This window comes from Phyllobates terribilis, unplaced genomic scaffold (assembly GCF_046119375.1).
Source record: "Phyllobates terribilis strain yellow unplaced genomic scaffold, ASM4611937v1 Scaffold_11__3_contigs__length_659146591, whole genome shotgun sequence".
Classification (NCBI taxonomy): domain Eukaryota; kingdom Metazoa; phylum Chordata; class Amphibia; order Anura; family Dendrobatidae; genus Phyllobates; species Phyllobates terribilis.
This window is the reverse complement of record NW_027362771.1, coordinates 232,370,225-232,394,891: the sequence shown is the minus strand read 5'-3', so window position 1 is coordinate 232,394,891 and position 24,667 is coordinate 232,370,225. Positions and strand designations below refer to the sequence as shown.

Sequence of the window (24,667 nt, the reverse complement as noted above, 5' to 3'; positions counted from 1 at the left end):
GGCAGAAACCCTGATTCCAGTAATGTTTCACTTATTGGGCTGCTTGCTGTAGTTTTAATAAAATCACTGTTTTATCAGCATGTTATCACTATAGGACTAGTAAACATGCTGCCATGTAGTCCTCCATATTCATGATCTCTGTGTAACCCTGTCTTCACCAGTAATTGGCAGCTTTCTGCCTATGTACAGTAATCAGAAAGCTGTCAATCAGTGGTGTGGGCGGGGTTATAGGCTTGTTTCTCTGTCATAACTATAGCGGAAGATTGTTCAGCCCAATGATCGACCGCAGCGGTCACATGCTGTAAATGTAACATTAAGGCAGTGTTTCATCAACAAAAAATGTAGAGAAGCAGTGAAAAGGTAGAGCTACCTCTGTAGGAGGGGTTAATAATATTCATCTGGTTATTTTTTAAAAGATCAACTAGAAACTAGATAACGCCTTTTAAAAAAATCCATCACTAATTTTATGTAGCCAGAAGCCAGACTTGTTCTGATTGACTAGTTCCCCATTTGCACATAGAGACCAGTCAATTAAGCAGAGCCGGGCAGGGGAGAAATCAGAGGAGAGCCACGTGTGGATATTTCTCCTCGTGTTCAGAGATTAAAGGGGTTGTTCAGTCTTAAACTACAAGCCTGCATTGAGTATTTGACTGTAGACTTGTGATTCCTCACATTGCGCACACCACATACTAGGATTCTCTGGTGCCGGCGTCGGGAGAGTAGTGAGTATGAGATTTGCATACTTGCAGTCATGTAAAGACTAGACTGTAGCTGGCCTCGCTCAATACAAGAGTATTGAGCAAGGTTGGATACAGTCTAGTTGGAATGTGGCCAGAAGTATGCAAATCGTATATTTACAATCACATGACCACTCGCTACCGGAGAATCCTCACAGCACGCAGTGGGGGCGCTGTGAGGATTCACAAGTCTGCAGTCAAATAGAGTAACTGCAGACTTGTAGTTTATGGCTGGATAACCTCTTTAAAACTCCTCTGTAGCATTTTAGACTAAAACCTAGTTCTTTGTAATAAGGCAGCCTGACAATATTTTATGCTGCCCATTGTATCAAACTGATGACAGGTTCCCTTTAATATTTTGATCAATTCTTTTATTATGGTAAGCATTTATTAGCATCTAAAATAATTTTTGAGAAACTTCCCACTGGAAGTGCTAAGGGGAGCACCACAGAACAATACCACCACATACAAGTATTATTATATTGTTCTAAAGCTGACATTTATGCAATTCCTTAATATGGTCTGAAATGTGCACAGAAGTGAATACGCATTCTGACTAGCATTGTTTTTGTGCAAGGGTAAACACTAATGGATAACTCAGTGAATGTCATCTGTGCAGAGAAGAGAAATAAAAGAATATAAAAGAGGTATTCACATACAATAAAGAAATAGGAGGGGACCCTGAAAACAAATGTATATTCATGTGGGATCTAACTGTGCCTTGAATAGATTGCAACAGCACATTTCTGCTTTTTGCTGCCTACAGGTAGCATACAATTAAAATGACTTAAGATGAACACTTGAAATAACTGCAGCATCACACTGACGTCCTTAAAGGGAAGGTGTCATCAGAAAATGACCTATTGCTTAGATTAGGCTATTCTGAATATAATGTAAATGTATATACAGTGGCTTGTGTTTAAATATTTTTGTAATCTGATTTGTGTGAGATGCATCAGCACTAAATAGTCGAAGTTGGTGAAGTGAAGTGAGAAAAATATAGGCATAAATTACATTTATGGGATAAAATAACTAAAAATTAGCATGTGCATATGTATTCACCCCTTTTGCTATGAAGCCCCTAAAAATTTCTGGTGCAATCTAAGTCTCACATGGTCTGTCAGTATATACACACCTTTTCTGAAAGGCCACAGAGGCTGGAACACCATTAAGCAAGAGGCATCAGTCACCAAACAACATCATGAAGACCAAGGAGATCTCCAAACAATCAGGGACAAAGTGGTTTAGAAGCACAAGTCAGGGTTGGGTTATAAAAAAAAAAAATATCCCAATCTCGGATGATCTCCCGAAGCACCATCAAATCTATTATCATCATATGGAAAGAACATGGTACCACAACAAACCTGCCAAGAGAGGGCCGCCCATGAAAACTCTCAGCCCGGTCAAGGAGGGCATTAATCAGAGAGGCAGCACATAGACCAAAGGTAACCCTGAAGGAGCTGCAGAGTTCCCAAGCAGAAACTGGAGTATCTGTCCATATGATCATAATAAGCCATACACTTCATAGAGGTGGCCTTTATGGAAGAGTGGGCAGAAAAAAGACTTTAATTACACACAAAAATTGTAAGGCTCGTTTTGAGTTTGCCATAAGACACGTGGGAGACTCCCCCAAATATATGGAGGAAGGGGCTGTGGTCAGATGAGACCAAAATTTAACTTTTTGGCCATCAAGGTAAAACGCTATGTCTGGCACCAAACCAACACAGCTCATTACCCCAAGAACACCATCCCCACAGTGAAACATGGTGGTGGCAGCATCATGCTGTGGGGATGTTTTTCGGCAGGAGGGACAGGGAAAATGGTCCAAGTCGAGAGAAAGATGAATGGTGTGAAATGGTGAGAAATGCAGGGATATTCTTGAGCAAAACCTGTTTTGGTCTGTCAGTGCTTTGAGACTGGGACGGAGGTTCACCTTCCAACAAGACAATGACCCAAAGAATACTGCTAAAGCAATACTCGAGTAGATTGAGGGGAAACATGTAAATGTTTTGAATTGGCCTAGTCAAAACACAGACCTTAATCCAATTGAGAATCTATAGTCAGATTTGAAGATTGCTGTTCACCAGAGGAAACCATCTAACCTGAAAGAGCTGAAGCAGCTTTGCCCTGAGAAATGGGAAAAAATCCCAGTGGTAAGATGTGGAAAGCTCATAGAGACTTATCCAAAAAGACTTACAGCTGTAATTGCTGCAAAAGAAGGCTATACACAGTACTGACTTTAGGGGGTGAATAGTTATGCACACTGAAGTATTCAGTTATTTTGCCCTATTCGTTGTTTGCTTCACAATAAAGAGAAAACCAAATGTTCACAGTTGTAGGCGTGCAAATGGTTAAGTATTTCCTGCATTTTTGTCAGCTTTGTGTGTCTTATAATTGGGGACATGGTTGTCTATAAACATACATACGCACACACACACATATTTATTCTAGAAGCAGCTGCACTCCTCCATTAAAGGGAACAGGACACCTGATACATACTGCCCAATCTGTGCTAACAGGTTCCCTTTAAAGAGAAAAAAAATGAGATGCCTTTACTAGTGCGCATCCAAATATTACAGTTCCTCCTGAAACCTTTCTCAAGCAATCATAAGGTGCAAAGAAGTGAATTTAAATAGCATAGTATGAACATGATCATGATTACCCAAGAATATCAAATATAATGTGTAATGTTCTCTCCGCAATGTATGCAAGTCATATGACAATTATTGAAATTAAATATTACATTTATATAAATACATATAAAATTTATATAGAGAAAATCATTAAGTGCATAATTGTAGGACGTGAAGAATAAACACCAAGTATGTGCAAACATTAAAATCATTGTAGGACTCACCCCATAAAAAATCCATACTCCTATACTATAGTCAATAGCTAAAAGGCCAATTGGACATAGTATCCCAGAGATCAAATACAGCATCCGCACTATATGGTCTCTCTAATCAATATAGCCATATTGTTTCAAGGCAAACAGCCATAACTGATATAAACCAAATGCACACGCTCTCTTGACTGTCGCTGATAAATGGCACCATTTTTTATACAGCAAAGAATAGTGAGCATCCTTTCATGTATTTTAAGGGAATCTGTCAGTAGGATCAACCTTCCTAAGTAGTCTATATGGGCATGTATGTCATAGGAAGCGAAATAAAATTATATCTTGATATCTGCGACCTGATGTCTTTTTCCAGAGAAATCCACGGCTTTCTTAATATGTAAATGAGACGTTAAGATCTATGGGCCGGACACTGATGTGCATGAGAACCTGCCTCCAGACATTATTTTAAATGAAAGGGGGAGGGAGTGGGGGAGTCACTAGTATGAGATATGTCCATCAGGAAAGTAGACTGTTAGTCATTACATTTCTCACTGACAGTGAGATTTAACACGTGCTGGTCGAAGCACGTCATTAATGCCACCCATCGGCGCCCCGATAACATGATCGCGGGGTGCCAATGGGTTGTCTGCTGATGACCTCACCCCCCCCTGCCTGTCATTGTGAATCTGCTGTGAACACCAGCCGGGGAGATAGTCTTTATGCTATACATAGCAGGACTGAAGCTCTTCTAAGGCGACTATTGAAGTCAGTAAAAAGTGTGAAAAAAGTTTTTAAAAATCTAAACAAAATAAAAAAAAAACAAACCCACAAAAGTTCAAAATCAACCCCTTTTGCCCCATTAAAAATAAAACAAACAAAAATACACATATTTGGTATCACTGCGTTCAGAAATGTCCGATCTATCAAAATATAATCAACTGTTAAAGGCACTTGATGGCTGATTAAATCAGCCATCAAGTGCGCGGAAAGATGTGGGCTCAGTGTGCGAGTCCACATCAAAGGCAGGGACGCGACCTTTGATATACGTCAAAGGTTGTGAAGGGGTTAAAATAAGCTCTGGGGACAGATTCTCATGCAGATCAGTGTTCGGCCCATAGTGCTTAACAACTCATTTATATATTAAGAAAAATGTGGATTTCTCTGGAGTAAAACATGAGGTGGCAGATATTAAGGTATCACTATCACTACCTACATGCCCATATAGACCGCTTATGAGGGATGATCCTACTGACAGATTCCCTTTATGTAACCTATGCTAAGGATAGCATCAATACAAAAGTCCTAGAAAAACCCGTTATTGTATCTTTACAGCGATCAGAGCTGCTTTCTGATGCTATGCTCAGAATCCCCTGCTTAGCCAGAGATTTAATAGACACCATGCTAGTTACCTGCAAACGGATTACTGAGCTCAATGTCTAACAGTATATACCAGGCTACAATGCTCCCTCTACTGGTGACCTATGCCAATGTAGTGGATTAGAGATCTACATGAAAAAACACATCCGATAACTATAAAATACATCAGGAAATTAAGCAGGGCTGTGGAGTTGGAGTCGGTATAAAATGGACCGACTCCTAAAATATATAATAAACTGGACGGTGGCCCGATTCTAACGCATCGGGTATTCTAGAATATGTATGCGGCCGACCGGGAGCGACTAATCAGCGAAGCAGTGTTTAAATGGGTTGTGAACTACTTTAAATTCAGGGCAGTGGTGTTTTAAATTTCGCGCCAATATCGCTGATTGGTCGCGGCCGTCATTATACTGTATAAAGCACTTTGTGGGACCCATTATACTGTATGGAGGACTATGTGGTGCCACTATACTGAGTAGAGGGCTGTATGAGGAATCATACTGTGATGAGGTCAACATACTGTGCGTGTGGAGGAATTCACTGTGGGGGTATCTTACGGTGTTTGGGGGCGCTGTTATTGGCATCATTTTATTATCTGTATTACTCAAGGTTTTTTATCCTTTATTACTTATTTAAATTAGGCCATTGGGTGGGTCATATTTCTTTGATTTATTTTACTCACTTATATAACGGCATTAATTTCACAGCGCTTTATGGACATCATCGCTGTCCCCATTGGGGCTCATAACCTACATTCCCTATCAGTATGTCTTTGGAGTGTAGGAGGAAACCGGAGAACCCGGAGGAAACCCAGGCAAACATGGGGAGAACATACAAACTCCTTGCAGATATTGTACTTGGTGGGATTTGAACCCAGGACCCAGCGCTGCAAGGCTGCAGTGCTAACCACTGAGCCACCGTGCTGCCCATATGCATTCTACTGCTCTTACATAACACACATTATATTATTTCAACATGCTAAGATCTATTAATTAAAATGTACTTTGTTCGTGGCACAACCCCTTTAAGTTTGTTTCCATATGAAAATGTTCATCATATTTGATAAAAAACATACAATTGAGGTAGTTTTTCCTTAAGAAATATAAAGGTTGGCCCGTGACTTTGTCCAAGCTTTTAATTTTGGCCCCCTGTGTATTTGAGTTTGACATCCCTGAGCTAGACCATAAGAAAGCTACTACGGTACTAGAAGATTTGTGTAGGAGAGAGATGTATCACCTTTAGTCCTCGAAGTAACTGATATATAAGGAATTGGATATGGTCATCTGTCAGCTTCTGGCACTTCACAATGTTATTTAGATCAGCTCCCATTAGATTGGTTACCAGATACCTGTAGCATAGAAACAAGTAAGAATATTATAGCATTAGACAACACCACCACTAGACTGCGCACTTTTAGCTTCTAAATCTAGATCATTCTCCTGTGAAGAAGCTACCTCTACAGCGGTTAATATAGTAATGTCAGTCATCTCTGGGTATAAAACCATTTATCACATAATTATGACAAAGGAAAGCTTTACTGACTAGATACATTTAATACAGTAGCACATATTTGTGGGTCTACACAACACAGACGGGTTTGATGTGCTTATAAATAGTCTTTATAAGTCCCACAATAAATCCAAGAGATGAGCTGGTCTAGTGACAGGTAACGTCTCAGGCCTTGTAGTGAAGCTGTTGTCACCTCCACCCTGCTGACTATGACGTAGAGATTAGTCTGCTCGAATGTATGAGTAATGGTTAGCAAACATACATAATACAAGTTGCAGTATTTGTCCCGGTCTTACATACGCAGGTACAGGCAGCCATTCATAAAAGCAGCCCAATATTATTATCACTGTATTCCACTGGTGTAACCTTCCACTTTCATAAATGGACCTAATAAGTTTACTTTGGAGCAAAAGATAGGCATATATAAGGCAGTTAGTTCAGGTCTGCAGGCCTGCCTATCAGTACATGGACAGTGGAAGCCGGGCTACGAATTAGGACCGCTTTAGTAAGTCAGCCCCACTGAGTGTCTGCCTATCAGAATATGGACCATGGAAGCCGGGCTACGAATTAGGACCGCTTTAGTAAGTCAGCCCCACTGAGTGTCTGCCTATCAGAACATGGACAGTGGAAGCCAGGATACGAATTAGGACCGCTTTAGTAAGTCAGCCCCACTGAGTGTCTGCCTATCAGAACATGGACAGTGGAAGCCGGGCTACGAATTAGGACCGCTTTAGTAAGTCAGCCCCACTGAGTGTCTGCCTATCAGAATATGGACCATGGAAGCCGGGCTACGAATTAGGACCGCTTTAGTAAGTCAGCCCCACTGAGTGTCTGCCTATCAGAATATGGACCATGGAAGCCGGGCTACGAATTAGGACCGCTTTAGTAAGTCAGCCCCACTGAGTGTCTGCCTATCAGAACATGGACAGTGGAAGCCGGGCTACGAATTAGGACCGCTTTAGTAAGTCAGCCCCACTGAGTGTCTGCCTATCAGAACATGGACAGTGGAAGCCGGGCTACGAATTAGGACCGCTTTAGTAAGTCAGCCCCACTGAGTGTCTGCCTATCAGAATATGGACCATGGAAGCCGGGCTACGAATTAGGACCGCTTTAGTAAGTCAGCCCCACTGAGTGTCTGCCTATCAGAATATGGACCATGGAAGCCAGACTACAAATTACGACCGCTTTAGTAAGTCAGCCCCAGTGAGTGTAAACCAACACTTAGTGGGACTGACATGTTAGTAAGGAGACACTGGTGATTTTTTTTTTTCAATGTTCGATCAGATTTGTAGAATTTGTGAAACAAAATAAAATAATGATTCTGACGTTACAGCTGGCCAAAATGCGTTTTCTATTTACATTTTTTTGTAATCTATTGTCTTCCTGTGCATAAAAATAAATACTGTTGTACTAAAACACTGCCCCATCAGCCGCTGTTCTGGTCTCTGCTATTGTGGCTGCAGCAATGATATCACGTCGACATGATGTGGTGACTGTAGCCAATCAATGGAATTAGCGATGATGCTGATGTAGAAGGCAGTGGACCACTGAGCCCTGTGATTGGCCACAATGGTCAAATCATGTTCACGTGACGTCAGTGGAGTATATGGATAATGTCTAATTTCATGTACAGTTCCTGATGGCAGGGGTGTAACTGGGAGGTGGAGGCTATGCACCACATGTGCACAGGGCGCAGTCAGCATGGGGGATTAGTATCTCTCTTCATGCCACAATATGAGGTGTCTCCCAGTGGGTGGCATTATGTCACCCATCCCCGCCAATCCCCCTAGATTTGCCTCTGCTGATAGAGTATATGGATAAGGTCTAATACCATGCACTGATCCTGATGTGCAGTATATGGATAATATCTAGGACCACAGAGATGCATTTACAGTTCTGCTTGATGTGCAATAGATTAGCATTTTTGGAATGGGCCATATAGCACTCGTGTATGGAGGCAGGCCCCAGACCCATGTTGTCTTGTGAGATAAATCATCCCCCTTTCCCTCCACAAAAGTGTGCAAAAAAAAAAAAAAAGTAAAAAGCATGAGATACAGTTTTAGCTCAGTAGCTAACAATTGTAGAAACTGAAGATGTACACAAAAAAAAAAGTTTTGTGATTTTGCAAAGTTACTTATTTTGTATATTCAATATAGGTGCAATCTATAATGATTTATAGAAATAAAGAAATAAAACAGGAATTGATCTCTTAAAAGAGAAATGAGAATGTGCCCAAAGCCATAAGCGGTTGTCAGCAATGAAAAAATAAAGTGCATTGTAAGCAGAACTGTCACCTGCTCTGAAGACATGCACTGTCCTGCACAAAGCAGGCGTAAAGTACATCATTACAAGCCCACACTACTGTTACCTACCAAGAGATTACTGTACAAGCTCATTAAAGGGGTTTTCCAGCTTTAAGTTAGCCTGAACGCAAGACATACACTGTGGTAAAGACAAGAGATTTACACTGATGATGTATGTAGCTTACAAGGCATTGTACAGACATTGCCCACTTTTTATCAGATATGATAGAAAGGTGTAAAACGTCCCCTCAAACACTGAAGAAGCAGAATTTATAGAAAACCAGAAAACCCTTTCAATGACACATCAGGAGTCAAGATTAGAGGGATGATGAGCGAATCAATTTTGCAGGAGTCTGATCCGGCGGCCATTGACACGTGGGAGCCTGGTGAACTGCCGCCTGCCATCTGTAATCCACGGCCCTCTCCTGATTGGTAGGCCTGGTGCAATGCCATCTTTGCAGCATGAGGCATGCACAGTGTTGTGTAAGGCCTATTAGACTGGCGAGATACCGGCAGGCAGGAGGCGGCTCGCAGGGAGTGGAATACTGACGTGGCCTCTACACCAGTGTCCTGTTAACGGATTCGCTCATCTCTAGCAAAGATTGTGTTCCACTATGTGCGACCCTGAAAAATAAATTTCATTTTAAAGATCCTGACCATATTTTAATACACCAGAAAGCTTACAGTGGACAACAACCTCAGTGTCAAGATACCTAATTGGTCTATCAGCCAAGAGGAAATCATGCACGTTTCCATTGATGAAAGGCGTTGCCTAACTTTCGAGGGACTTTTCGTAAAACGAAAAAGCTCCTGATAAGCTATAGTTTGAAATGTAATAGTTGTCTATAGGTTTGTGTGCCATAGGCATGCTTAAATGCATCTCTTCTCTCGGTGCACTTGGTCCAAGCACTCTACATTACATTAAACTGCACAATAACTTTTTAGTTTGAGGTGGTTTTATATAAGGGAGGAATTTCAACATTTTTCACCGTTGTTTGAGGGTGTATATTACTTTGCAATTTTTAAACTTTTTATACACACATTATGTGTGTACTTATATACATATTCACACAATCATATCTATGAATACACATATCAAGTGGTAAATATACACATAAATGTATGTTACATATGGTATCACCCAAGAGATAATAAAAAAATCTCTGAAGGAAATTGCATTTTTAGGCTTATTATTCAGTTTTCATTGAAGTATAGGAGCCCCAGTTACAAGGATCTAATACAAGCTTTGTCATTGTGCTTGTACAGAGTAATTCATGGAGACATAGAAAAGCAGCTGCACAAGACTTTAAAAAGCCTCCCAAGATGTGACAGTGTAAATACATCTATATATTATTAGTAATGACAAGCCTGGTGTACCAGAATTCTTCTTTAAACCATCAAGTGGTCTCTCAAGGCAACATAAAATTGCATTAAACTCTACCCTTATAACTAGTCTGGGCTCAGGTGTGTACACCATGGCATGAGAATACTTACACTTCATTAAAAGTTTCAACTGAAGTAGATGGGGTAAAGACATCGAGTAGTCCTATGACCTGGAAAACAAATGACATTATAAATCAAAAAATAGGAGAAAACCATTTAATTTTTTTCCTAGATTTGTCACAGAAGGAAGGTGTCAAGCAGTTCTGCTTGCAAAATACAGTGGGTAAGGAAAGTATTCAGACCCCTTTAAATTTTTCACTCTTTGTTTCATTGCAGCCATTTGGTAAATTCTAAAAAGTTCATTTTTTTCTCATTAAAGAGTGGCTTCAGAACAACTCTGTGACCATTCTTGACTGGCCCAGCCAGAGCCCTGACCTAAACCCAATTGAGCATCTCTGGAGAGACCTGAAAATGGCTGTCCACCAACGTTCACCATCCAACCTGACGGAACTGGAGAGGATCTGCAAGGAAGAATGGCAGAGGATCCCCAAATCCTGGTGTGAGAAACTTGTTGCATCATTCCCAAGAAGACTCATGGCTGTACTAGCTCAAAAGGGTGCTTCTACTCAATACTGAGCAAAGGGTCTGAATACTTATGACCATGTGATATTTCAGTTTTTATTTTTTTAAATAAATTTGCAAAAATTTCTACATTTCTGTTTTTTTTCCAGTCAAGATGGGGTGCAGAGTGTACTTTAATGAAAAAAAAATGAACTTTTTAGAATTTACCAAATGGCTGCAATGAAACAAAGAGTGAAAAATGTAAAGGGGTCTGAATACTTTCCGTACCCACTATACATCTGTTGAGATTTAATGGCCTATAAAAGGTGCATTGAAGGTACTTATGCCAGGTAAATAGAGAATCCAGAAATGTATCAGCCAAGCAGTGATGGCTTGTTACATGATGTATATCCATCAAGCAGAACCAAAGAGACAGTTCCTATCATTCTATTGGTTATAACGGCAATACCTTCTATATGCATTATATATAACAGACATGGGTCCATCTGTAAACCTGGAGGCCACATATCATCATATCTGATAAGGTCGCTGACTAATATGGTAACACTTCGTCTATCTTCAGGAGCGGCACCGCTCTTCTGCCTCCTAGCTTTCTGTTATCCACAGTGAGTTGTGCGCCCTGCGAAATGGGTGCTTGTCTGAACCATACGCTCTCCCAGGCTACAAGTTTTGCCTCTGCAGCAAAAAAAAAAAAAAGGTTCACAGGGGCGCAAAAGCTGGCAGATCCAAAGATCTGACCAGCTTCAGAACTGCACTCGAAAGCTGTATAGCAAAAAGCTTGTAAGAGCACCCTCCTTGGAGTGAGATGTTCGGGTCCCCGCAGTTGCATGTTTCGCAGCTGTTAGACAGCCACAGCACATGCGGGGATTGCCGGTGTTTGTCAGGCAATACCCGCATGTGTTGTGGCTGTTTAACAGCTGCAGAATATGCAGCCGCGGAGACGTGAACATCTCAATCAAGCACCCGCGATACCTAGCGTATACCCGAGCACCTTTGGTAAACTCGAGTAACGAGCACTTGCACTCATCACTAAATTTTACCTATTAGGGTCGGGTTCAGAAGAGCGCCTTCTTTAGTCCATATACGGATCTCAATGCCCGATCTGACTGACCAGAGCTTACAGCCCCATAGACACGAGGCAGCAAATTCAGAAGACCAACCTCCAGACCAAGCATTGCAGACGGTGATAAATGCTGGTGTGAACCCAGCCTGACTAAGCCGACTGCCACAGGGAAGAAAACCCCAACTCCATTTTAAGACGTGTCCTGTTAGAAAGTCACTAATGAGATGTGTCACACAGACTGTGGTTAGATGACATGCTGAGGATTTAGATCATGTGAAAGCCTTTTATACATTCACCAACAGGGTTAATTCAATTATAACAACTCGATGTAGGAGTACTTGCTAGAGACAGTCACATAAATCACATTCTGATGGATTAGATCAGCAGTTATAATAAGATTGGAGCATAGAAATCAATGATAAAAATAAGCCTAAAAGGAACCAAGGCTGATATTTCAGAATATATTCTTTAGGACAGGAAAGTCTATTTGTTTCACCATTCCTCCTCACTGCATTATTCTTCCATTTATCTGCAGCTAATACATTACATTATGGCCTTCTTATTGCTGCCTGGCTCTCGCCGGTAAAATAATAGCAGAAATTAATGTAACGTGTAAGTGTGGAGATGACAGTGACTCATGCCGGTGATGCATCCAAGAAGCTCCACGAAGACATCTAATGTCTAAAAACCAGGAATAATGATATTGTCCCGGTGTGTCTGGACCAGAATCGACAGAAATATTTTCCTATGTCCTCAAAAAAAAAAGATTAAATGTGTCAGATTTTACACCCCGACTTGTTTATTGTATGCGTCTTATAATTGCGTTAGCTTTTTATTACATCGCTCATTCTGACTGCAGGGAGAATAACCTCAGTAGGTTAAATCGCTCAATTCTATACTAATGAGGCTTATTAACAGAGGGGTAATGATTCCGAGCAGTGGTCATTTTACTACATGTCCAAAAAGAAGATATTACTTTCTAAAATTACTAAATAATTCCAAGAAGCAATGAAAAGGAAGTGCTTGACTAACATGGTGTCTTCAGATTTTAAAGATACTTTTAAAAGCGAGTCCGTTGGCCTAAACTGATAATATAACATGCCAATGCGGATGGCATGAGCCGCTGAGCTCAGTGATTGGCTGCAGTGGCGATGCACGCTGTCAACTTTACGTCACTGCTTCACCCAAAACATAGACCAGATCATCTACATAGTGCCGACACTAAAGAGGGGTAGGGCAAGTGCTATCTGGCTTTGTTATTTTATTATTATAGGAATCACTTGGGGTCCAAGTTTCTAAAAGGGGAAAACCCCTTTAAGAAGCCATCTCGTGTTTTATCGTGTATTTCATACCTATTTACAGCTGCAGATGACTACTATTCTCCAGCCTTCTCTATGCCTGTACTACTTGTGATTAAATCAGATGAGGATATTTCCACTTATTTTACAAAACTACAAATGTAGATAACATTTAGAAATACTGTATGTCACCTGGAGAATAAAGATGGATTGGAAAATCTTTAACCGTCTTTTGAAGTTAGTTGCGGAAGTGTCACATTTTGGAGTGTATTTACACTAGGCAATTATGAGAAATGAGCATTCCCAGGAATGTTTATTTCCCAATATCAGCCTGTCTAAGCCGCAAAATGTTCTTTTGTCTGTTGAAATGATTTTTAAGATTGTTTAAGGGCAACGTTCTCAGCAGTGAATGTCCTGTGTAAACAGAATGTGAGCTGTTGAGAACAAAGACCTTCTATGCACACAGAAAGATCGTAGTAATGATCGTTCTGTGGGCACTGAATGCAGTCGGACTATCTGAACGGACTATTAACCCTAGAACGCATGACCATAAAAATCTACACTTTCATATACCTGGGGCCTTTTAGGCCCGTGTGCAAATAACATGGAATAACTCAAACTCAAATGACAAACAACTATATACCTGAGGAATACCTAGAGTTTCAAAATTCTAACTAAAGCAATCTTGCAGAAAATAGAAAACAATTAACAGGGCGGGCCTGCGAGGCCCCAGGTATGCGTTCTAGGGTTAAACAACTGGTGATTGGCTTACACGTAGCCAATCGGTTGTCGCCTAAAGTGTAACAGTCATTTTAACTTGTATTTCCTAAATCAGTAGTACACATGAAAATAAGCAACTTTGTAATATATCTTATCTGCTTCTTTCTGTGCCAGGACTGATCTTTTCACAATTCTCAATTTACGGGTAAAATTTGTATTCAGTGAAGACAGATTATTACAAAGGCACCTGCTACTGATCAGATGCTATACAAACGAAAAAAGGAAAAAGAACCAAGATTATGGTCACTAGTGGTAATATTTTTATTTATTTATTATACAAATAATACGCAGTGGTTGTTCAACAAAGTTGCTAAATAAGGAGGTGCATATTAAATGCCAATTAAAGTGTTACATTCTTTTTGAGCATTAATTGTATATATAATGCTACAAACAGCGGCTTGGGAAATGATCCAATTGGGGAACACATCAATATATAAAATAGTGTGTGATGTAGCAAGAGTTTACAAAGAATATATCAATGAATGAATCCCAAAAAAATCATGGAAAAAAGCATGTAATAGGATTCCAAAGAAATCACAGACAAAATGTGATGTAGCTATTGGCACTGTGATGGATGGATGGATGGATATAATGTCCAGGATAGATGTATATACTATATACTGTTGCTGTGTCTTTGTTCTTTTCTTGATAAGATCCCATGTGGAGGGGATGGGAGGAGGAGAAGGAAGGAGCTTGAAACATTTTCTCCCAACTTCTCCACCCTCCTGTCTGCATAGAATCTTATCAGTAGTACCTGCCATCTCCTATCTCAGTAATGTAACAATCTGTCCTCATTGAATATAGAATGTACCTGTAAATTGAGAATTTTGATAATGACTGATCAGTCCAGGAGGAGAAAGAAGCAGATTTCTCTGATAAGATATATTACAAAGTTGCTTATTTTCATCTGTACTATTTATTTATGAAACATTTTAAATGACAGTTACCCTTTAAACTTTGCGTTTTGCTTTAAATACCTCAATCATAAAATGGTTAAAGCAAGTGTTCATGAAAAATCCTTGTGATGTTTTTCTTTGTAATGGCAATATCTCCTGATATTTGTGCAATGCTCACATGGCCCAGGTTACATGTTATGTAATACACTACTTTCCAGTAATATGATAAGCTTATGAAATACTTTCTTGCAGCATTTACTAGAAATATGATGGTAATAAAGGAAACATACAACTGTATTTTAAGAAGTGCTCCTTCTTAATGTCACTTTTTGCGTAATGTGATTTGACAAAAAGCCGAGGATTAAATTTCAGGCAAAACCTTTTGAACACTCACCAATAAGCTGATTGATTTATTTTACTGCCATTTTATAATTCATTCTGACCAGTCAGTGCTGTGATGGACCCCAGGGCTCATGCACTCGTATGATGTCTCCGCACTGCCTAGTGTACGTGCAAGCCTGGTCTCCCCTCGAAGCATAGCTTATAATACCGCCATATGGGAGGCACCCAAGGTAGTGGTGTCTTCTAAATATCCATTTTCTGGCTGTACAAGTCATGTTAAAACAGATTTCATTTGTATATTTAACCATCTCATGATCAGGCAATTTTTTTGTGTGCATTCATTTTTTTCCTCCTATTCCATGAACCACAACTTTATTTTTCCACTGATATAGCAGTACTAGATGGTGGCTCGATTCTAACGCATCGGGTATTCTAGCACAGTGGTCCCCAACCTTTTTTGCACCAGGGACCGGCTTGAAGCAAGATCATTTTTCCATGGCCCAGCAAGGAGGGGGTGGGGTGGGCGGGGCTTTGGTCATATGGGGGCGGGGTAATGGAGGGATTTGGAGTTTAGTGCATACTTATCATATAGTGTAGACCAGGTCCCCGCCAGGAGCTATGCCAGGAGCCCCACATAATGTGCTGTGCCAGGAGCCGCATCACTGAGGCCCCATCACGCCCTGCAGCAGGACAGGGCAGCTGTCCTGACAGCTGCTGTTCAGCTGCATTTACTTCATCCCAGGGGCGGACACAGACTGTAGTGGGCCCCTGTGCAAGAAATTTTTGGGGGCCCCCCCCGCCCTTCATAAGGCAACAAAGTTATGTAAACATAACCCCCCCATGTGCATCTCTCACCCCCCCATGTGCAGCTCACCCCCGTGCATCTCTCATCCCCCTCCGTGCATCTCTCATCCACCCCCCGTGCATCTCTCATCCACCCCCCGTGCATCTCTCATCCCCTCCGTGCATCTCTCATCCCCTCCGTGCATCTCTCATCCCCTCCGTGCATCTCTCATCCCCTCCGTGCATCTCTCATCCCCTCCGTGCATCTCTCATCCCCTCCGTGCATCTCTCATCCCCTCCGTGCATCTCTCATCCCCTCCGTGCATCTCTCATCCACCCCCCGTGCATCTCTCATCCACCCCCCGTGCATCTCTCATCCACCCCCCGTGCATCTCTCATCCACCCCCCGTGCATCTCTCACCCCCCCCGTGCATCTCTCATCCACCCCCCGTGCATCTCCCATCCACCCCCCGTGCATCTCCCATCCACCCCCCGTGCATCTCCCATCCACCCCCCGTGCATCTCTCATCCCCCCCCGCATCTCTCATCTCTCCCCTCCCTCCCATGTGCATCTCTCATCTCTCCCCTCCCCCCATGTGCATCTCTCATCTCTCCCCTCCCTCCCATGTGCATCTCTCATCTCTCCCCTCCCCCCCATGTGGATCTCTCATCTCTCCCCTCCCCCATGTGCATCTCTCATCTCTCCCCTCCCCCCCATGTGGATCTCTCATCTCTCCCCTCCCCCATGTGAATCTCTCATCTCTCCCCTCCCCCCCATGTGGATCTCTCATCTCTCCCCTCCCCCATGTGCATCTCTCATCTCTCCCCTCCCCCCATGTGCATCTCCCATTCCCCCCACTCCTAGTTAATTGTATTTAAAAAAAAATAAAACTTGTTATACTTACCCCCATGCGATCCCTGCAGAATCCTGGCGCTCGTCCAAATCGCTGACACCAGGTTCTCCTGACTTCCGGCCATGTGACGGCGCCGTCACATGACCGGAAGTCAGGGGAATCATGAAGGTGCTGCCGCAGCAGCGCAGCGCTAAGATGTCCCGGACCCGGCGCTTAGCATGCGGCCGGGGGCCCCATGAGGAGAGAGACGCACAAGAGGGGGGCTCCGAGGGGGCTCCTACCGGCCGGGCCCCATACTGGAGTCAGGGCAGTCATGCCCTGATGGCGGCCCTGCTGGAGGCTGGAGGGGCCCCCTCTCCCCGCGGACCGGCTGAAAAACCCCAATGGCCCGGTCCTGGTCCGCGGACCGGCGGTTGGGGACCTCTGTTCTAGCATATATCTCCCAACTCTCCTTTATAATGCCCCATGCAGGAAGTCACATCCCCCGTATATAATACCCCATGCATATAATACCCCATGCAGGATGTCACATCCCCCGTATATAATACCCCATGCAGGATGTCACATCCCCCCTATATAATGCCCCATGCAGGAAGTGACATCCCACTATAGTGCCCCATGCAGGATGTCACATCCCCCCTATATAATACCCCATGCAGAATGTCACCTCTCCCCCATATAATGCCCCATGTAGGATGTCACCTCTCCCCCCATATAATGGCCCATGCAGGATGTCACCTCCCCCCCCATATAATGGCCCATGCAGGATGTCACCTCCCCCCCCATATAATACCCCATGCAGGATGTCACCTCTCCCCCCATATAATGCCCCATGTAGGATGTCACCTCTCCCCCCATATAATGGCCCATGCAGGATGTCACCCCCCCCCCATATAATACACCATGCAGGATGTCACCTCTCCCCCCATATAATACCCCATGCAGGATGTCACCTCTCCCCCCATATAATACCCCATGCAGGCTGTCACACCCCCCCTATATAATACCCCATGCAGGATGTCCCATCCCCCCATAGTGCCCCATGCAGGTCCCCTATGGCGCCATACAAAACAAAAAAAAAAATACTCACCTCACTGCTTCTCTGGACTCCAGCGTAGCCGGCATCTTCACGCTGCGCGTTGTGACCGGTCAGAAGAGAGCGCGGTGTAAAGACGTCACCGCGCCCTCTGACCTGAGACGTCACAGAGCTGCAGCGGAAGACACAGGAGCTGCTGCGCAGGCACGGGGAGGGGTAAGTATGACGCCGGGTGCAGGGGTCCTGATAGAGCGAGGGGAGGGACGGGAGGAGAGGGGAGGGGAGAGGAGGGGAGGGGAGGGGTAAGTATGACGCCGGGTGCCGGGGTCCTGATCGAGAGGGGGGAGGGACGGGAGGAGAGGAGAGGGGAGGGGAGAGGGGTAAGTATGACGCCGGGTGCCGGGGTCCTGATCGAGCGGGGGGAGGGACGGGAGGAGAGGGGAGGGGAGAGGAGAGGAGGGGAGAGGAGAGGAAGGGAAAGGAGGGGAGGGGAGGGGCGTCACACTTGTCCTCGGGAGATAAGCGGCCGTAGCCGCTGATCTTCCGACGATAGCCGCATGTAGGTCAGCGGCGCCTGCGGTCGGGGGACTTATGCTGCGAGCAGCCAGCTGCATCTCCCGGCTGCATCGGCGCTGACCTCCGTGCCACACATGAGCCGCTAACGGCGGCCATGTTTTTCTGAAATGCCGCGTCGCTGATTGGCTGCGGCCGGACCAATCAGCGACTCAGGATTTCCAAGACAGACAGACAGACAGACAATTATATATATAGATGTGGACTTGTTTCGAGTAATAGTTTTACGTAACACTATTCATTTTACCATTCAACATTCTGAAAATGGTAAAAATAAAATTCAGGTGTAGCAATATGGGGGAAAAAAAGAAAAAAAAAATGTAATCCTGCTATTTTTTTTTTTTCTAAAACACAGTTCATTATGTGGTAATACAATGGTAATATGATTCTCCAGGTCAGCAAATGATAGTGACAGCAAACTTATAAGGGTATTTTTTAATATGTTTTAACATTTTCCAATGCCCAAGAAGTTTATTAAGCCCTTAATGAACACAGGCTTGTTTTTTTGCATGCCGAGCTGACGTTTTATTGATACCATTTTGGGGTCCATAAAATGTTTTAATTGCTATTTATTGCCTTTTTTGGAGGAAAGCAGCAACCAAAATATTTCAATTTTGGATTTTTTTTTTTTTTTTTAAGTTTGACTGATAGTTTAAGGCTAAGTGCCCACGTAGCGTTTTTCAAGCGTATATGCTGCGGAATTTCCGCAGCGTAAACGCTTGTTAAACGCTAGGTAATCCGCCCCCCCATGGTCCCCAAGGGGATTCCGCAAGTTCTATGCCCATGCTGCGGATTTTTCCGCAGCGTTTATGCTGCGCTCAAAAATCCGCAGCATGTCCATTAATTTTGCGGAAGCGCGGCATAATCGCCGCCATTGACTTGCATTGAGACCCATAGAATCCGTGTCTGTACATTAGTGCAAGCGGATAATATGCGTTTCAATGTGCGGATGGTACCCAAGTCTGGAGGAGAGGAGACTCTCATCCAGACCTGGGTACCATTGTACCTGTAAAAAAAAGAATAAAATAAAAAATAAGGATAATATTCACCTTCCGCCGGCCCCCGGTCTCCTTCCCTGTGCTTGCGGGCAGGACTGAAGGACCTGCGGTGAAGTCACAGTCATGTGACCGCAGGCCCTTCAGTGCAGTGTCCCGCGATCAGCTGGCAGCCAGTAAGGAGCGCAGCAACACATGCCGGGCCATCAGACGGTAAGTATAGGTTTATTTTTTTATTTTTAAACATTCTTACGGTCACACTATATAAATTCATGCTGTTTGCATGGATTTATATAGTGTGACCTAGTTGACAAGCACTTTCCAAGTGATGCTAAAATCGCCTGGAAAGCGCATGCAGAAACGCATGTGAATAACGCTTCAAATACGCATGTATTTGGCAGGAAAAACGCATGCACAATCTGCATGCGTTTTTTCTGCCAGGGAGATGCAGAAATTTTCTGCTTCATTTCTGCATCGTGGGCACATAGCCTTAGGCGGTGTGCCCACTATGCGTTTTTTAAGCGTTTCCCCAGAGGCAATTCCGCCGCGGAAAAGCTTAAAAAACGCTTGGTAGAAGGTCTGCTATGTTCCCCAATGATAATCCGCATGTGCTGTGCACATGCTGCAGAAATTTCCGCTGCGGAAAAATCTGCAGCACTACCATAAATTTTGCGTAATCGCTGCGTTTTCGCCGCCATTGACTTGCATTGGACTGCATAATATCCCCATGACCACACGTGCACATGCGGATATCATGTGGTTCAATGAGCGGATGGTAACCCGGTCTGGAGAAGAGGAGACTCTCCTCCAGACCCGGGTACCATAGAACCTGTAGTTAAAAAAGAATTAAAATAAAAAATAAACATATACTCACCTTCTGATGGCCTCCGGTCTCCTTCTCCAGTGTCTTCGGCAGCTCGCGGTGGTAAAAGGACCTTCCATGACATAATTTAGTCATGTGACAGGTCACGCCACCGCTGTCGTCGGCGGTCGCGTGACCTGTCACATGACTAAATGACTTCACGGAAGGTCCTTTTTAGAGCACTGTGAGCCGCCGAAGACACCTGACGCATCATACAGGAGACCGGGGGACATCAGAAGGTGAGTATAATGGTTTTTTTTTTTTTTTTTTTTTTTTACTATTAATGCTGCATTTGCAACCTCGTAGCTTGGTCACACTATATAAATCCATGCCGGTTGTATGGATTTATATAGTGTGACCAAGCTGTCAAGCACTTTCCAAGTGATGCTAAAATCGCTTGGAAAGTGCTTGACAACCGGCATGCAGAAATGCATGTGAAGAACTCTTCACTTCCGCATGTCCCTGGCAGGAAAAACGCATGTACAATCCGCATGTACAATCCACATGCGTTTTTTCTGCCAGGGAGATGCAGAAATGCTCAGGAAAAATCCAGAGCATTTCTGCATTGTGGGCACATAGCCTAAGTAACTTTTTATTTTGATACATCGGACTTTTATGAAGCGTCAATGCAAAATATGAAAATGTGTTTATTCTATTTAAACTTCTTTATTTTGGAACTGGGAAAAGGAGGGCGGTTTAAACTAGTCTATTTTTTATTTACATGGTTTGAAACTTTTTTTTTTATTACTTTTACTCTTTCAGTTCTCTTATCATACCTGAACCTGTCATTTGATTACTTATACTACATGGTAAGCGTCTTAGGAAGACTAACATGGCAATAATGGGGCCTTAGCATTGCAGGCTTCTGGCCGCCATGCTAACTTATGGGCACCCTGCGATTAGCTGCCAGCAGGTCCCATGGAGCCAAAGGTAAACAGTGTACTGAGCAGCGCCATATGTAGTATAGTGGCAGCTTATCTCCTCGAGACTGAATCCAACACTTCTGTGAGTCACGTAGGTGTCTTTCAGAGATAAAACCCATCCATTATAGTCTAAGGGGCTATTTAGTGAACCTAGTGGTCAGCAAAAAAAAAAAATAAATAAATCACAGGGACATATCCATTTTTTATCACAGTCAAAAATCATCAAGTCTATGGGTCCGTGAAAATCACGACACATGGATGGATCAGCGTGCCATTGCCATCTATGTGCTGACTAACATTGCAATGAATAGGAGAAGCTTTGTAATTTATTTATTATTTCATACATAAAAATCACGAATGAAACACGGATTGTAAAATCTGACACCCTGATGAAACTTGGATCCAAAGCCCTGATGAATAACGGTCTTTGTTTTTTTGTTTTTTTTATGAACAATAAAAATCACGGAAGTCTGAAACATATTTTTTTTATCATTGCTTACCATGCTGCTTAACTGGTCACTGTTCTTTTGATCAACATTTAACAAGTATTAAAATTTGTCATCTAAAAGGGGCTTGCAGAAAATCACGTTTCATGCAGAAACAACCTTCTTCACACGTATGATGGAACTGATTTACAGTTGCAAAAATTTTGGCGATGGATCTGTCATGTGTGAATATGTCCTAATAGTTTTATACAGTAGAACAACTACACAGTGACTATAATACTGCATGGATACTTTCCTAGTAGAAAATCATTGCTTACATTTTCATGTTTCATGTGTTTCAGCAAACGTAGCTCCCTGTAGGTCCGCCGTGCGTGGACAAGGGACTGAAAGGGTCGGGATAGCTTTTTTACTGCCACCTTCTGTCTCGTCTTTGTGTCATAGGCCGAACTGTAACACAAAATAAAATATATATGAGAGAAAATAAAAAATTGCATAGCAGAGTATGTAAGATCAAAACCGTGACCAACTGCCTGTGCTTAGTGGTACAGATAGTACTGTCTCGCTTCTCCCGTGCAGCCCACTCTTTTACTCACACACTACTAAACATACTGAAAAAAATATGCCGATGAGCTCAGAAATTGTGTTTGGTTCTCCTATCCATCATTATTTTTCATGAAAGGGAATGAATCCAGGCACAAAGGAAACGTTTCCAAAACCCCTCCTTTCTCCTATCTGTCGGGATGCACTGAAAGCTTTGATGACTAATGCCAGGAGGGAACATGGTTCTGGAAACACAATTGTGAATGCGGCCTAACCAGATTATTACAAGGTGTAAGGCCAACAGCTAATAAAAGTGCAGCTTACAGAAATGTGCGCCTAGAATGAATCACTCTACGTACGTGCATGGAGATTCGTCAGAGCTAGAAGTATCAAAGGAGACAAAACAAGTTCTCCCGTCATAGTGATTAAGGGACCGTTTACATGGATTGTCCGCTGGCACGATACACCGCCGATCGGTAAATCTTTACTAATCGGCGGTCGTTCAGTAACCTCTTTACATAAGCAGACCAAAGTAAGCGATGCGCACTGATCCATCTGTTACAGGTCGCTCAGTGCACATAGGCTGCTATAGTTCTCAGCAGTGCGAGTTCTGCAGAAAAGATCATTTCACCTGATGGACGAGTGTTTTGCCTGTTCATCAGGTGATCGGCAGCCTGTTTTCACTGCAAAATAATCATTAAACAAGCGTTAAGAACGCTCATTCATGATTAACTTTCATTGTGCATGTAGCTTAAAGGGATTTTCCCATGAACAAAGTACATTTTAATTACCGTATTTTTCAGACTATAAGACGCACTTTTTTCCTCCAAAATTTTGGAGGAAAATGGGGGGTGCGTCTTATAGTCCGAATGTTGGGGGGGGGGTGTATATTTATGTGTGGTGTGGGGGGAGCGGTATCGGTGGAGGAGCGGGGCACAGGAGGCAGCAGCCGCCTACACTGTCCCCGCTGCTAAAGAAAATGAATATTCACTGCTCCCCACGCCCATGGGGAGCACTGAATATTCATGCTCCTTAATAGCAGTATACAGTATAGCCGCGCTGCGGCTCCTAATGCTGCCGGCTATCTCCTGTGCCCGCTGTTAAAGGACAAGAATATTCAACCTCTCTCCACGCCCATGGGTGTGGGGAGGGGGTAAATATTCATGCCCTTTAATGAGCGGGCACAGGAGATAGCCGGCAGCAGCCGCAGCGCGGCTCGCTGTGTGCTGGCTATGAAGGAGAGTGAAGTCACTGCTCTCCGCGCACACAGACCCGGCGTGGGGAGCAGTGACTTCCGGCAGCTGATCTCTCCTTGTGAGCTGCGCATGGCAGTGACGTCATGCGCGGCTCACATGGAGAGATCAGTGCAGGCAGACAGGACGCAGCGCTGGAGAGAAGTAAGGTGAGTACGAGTGTTTATACAGGATAGGGATTAGAGGTGCCATGCATACCAGGACAGAGGTTAGGGGTGCCAAGCATACCAGGACAGGGATGAGGGGTGCCATGCATACCAGGACAGGGATGAGGGGTGCCATGCATACCAGGACAGGGATGAGGGGTGCCATGCATACCAGGACAGGGATGAGGGGTGCCATGCATACCAGGACAGGGATGATGGGTGCCATGCATACCAGGACAGGGATTAGGGGTGCCATGCATACCAGGACAGGGATGAGGGGTACCATGCATACTAGGACAGGGATGAGGGGTGCCATGCATATCAGGATAGGTATGAGGGGTGCCATGCATACCAGGATAAGGATGAGGGGTACCATGCATACCAGGATGGAGGGATGCCAGGCATACCAGGATGGGGATGGGGACCACGTATAAAAGGAAGGGGGGGGCATATATACCAGGATGGGGGATATTGTCAGAATTGGGGGACATTACCCCTATACCAGTGTCAGCAGAATACCCCCTCCCCTTTAAAAAAGTGCATCATGACCACATCTTTTGCTTAAATTTTTTTTTTTTTTTTTTATTTCCCTCCTCTAAAATCTAGGTGCGTCTTATGGTCCGGTGCGTCTTCTAGTCCGAAAAATACGGTAGTAGATTTTATAATAATAATAATTTCCACAATTGAATGTATTTAAATAAAATGTTCCAGTGCTGAGATAATCTTATAAATGTGCCCCTGCTGTGCACTGTGTAATGGCTGTGTCTGCCCGTGCAGGAGCACTGTCTGATCATACCACATCTCCTGGGCAGGGGAGGAAGGAGAAGAGTATACAGACAGGACAGCACATGATCACAGCTGATTCTTTCTGTGAGGTAAAACATTACCTCACAGAACGCAGGAAAGCAGTAGCCAGACAATGTTCCTGCACGGTGAGACACAGCCATTACACAGCACATAGCAGAAGCACATTCAGGGGCTGACATATCATTGGTGCAACCTATGTGGCCACACAGGGGCCCGAGAGGTAAGGGAGACCATTTATACCTCCAAAGCAGGTGCAATATTGCATATTTAGGAGCTTGTGGGCTGCAAAGGGCACATATATTGTTCTTGCACAGGGGCTCTTTTTTGTCTGTGTCCACCA

The 24,667-nt window shown here is 43.5% G+C and overlaps 1 protein-coding gene across 2 annotated transcripts in view; it reads right to left on the bottom strand.

Annotated features, from left to right (window-relative positions):
- MAPK11 (mitogen-activated protein kinase 11) overlaps positions 1–24,667 on the bottom strand; it is a 67,910-nt gene that overhangs the window by 17,875 nt on the left and 25,368 nt on the right. For both annotated transcript variants that reach the window (XM_073652101.1, XM_073652100.1), the window contains exons 2-4: positions 21,899–22,028; positions 10,260–10,318; positions 6,190–6,301 (exon numbers count right to left, since the gene is read on the bottom strand). In XM_073652101.1, coding sequence (XP_073508202.1) covers positions 6,190–6,301; positions 10,260–10,318; positions 21,899–22,028 — 301 coding nt within the window. The remainder of the gene's footprint in view (positions 1–6,189; positions 6,302–10,259; positions 10,319–21,898; positions 22,029–24,667) is intronic.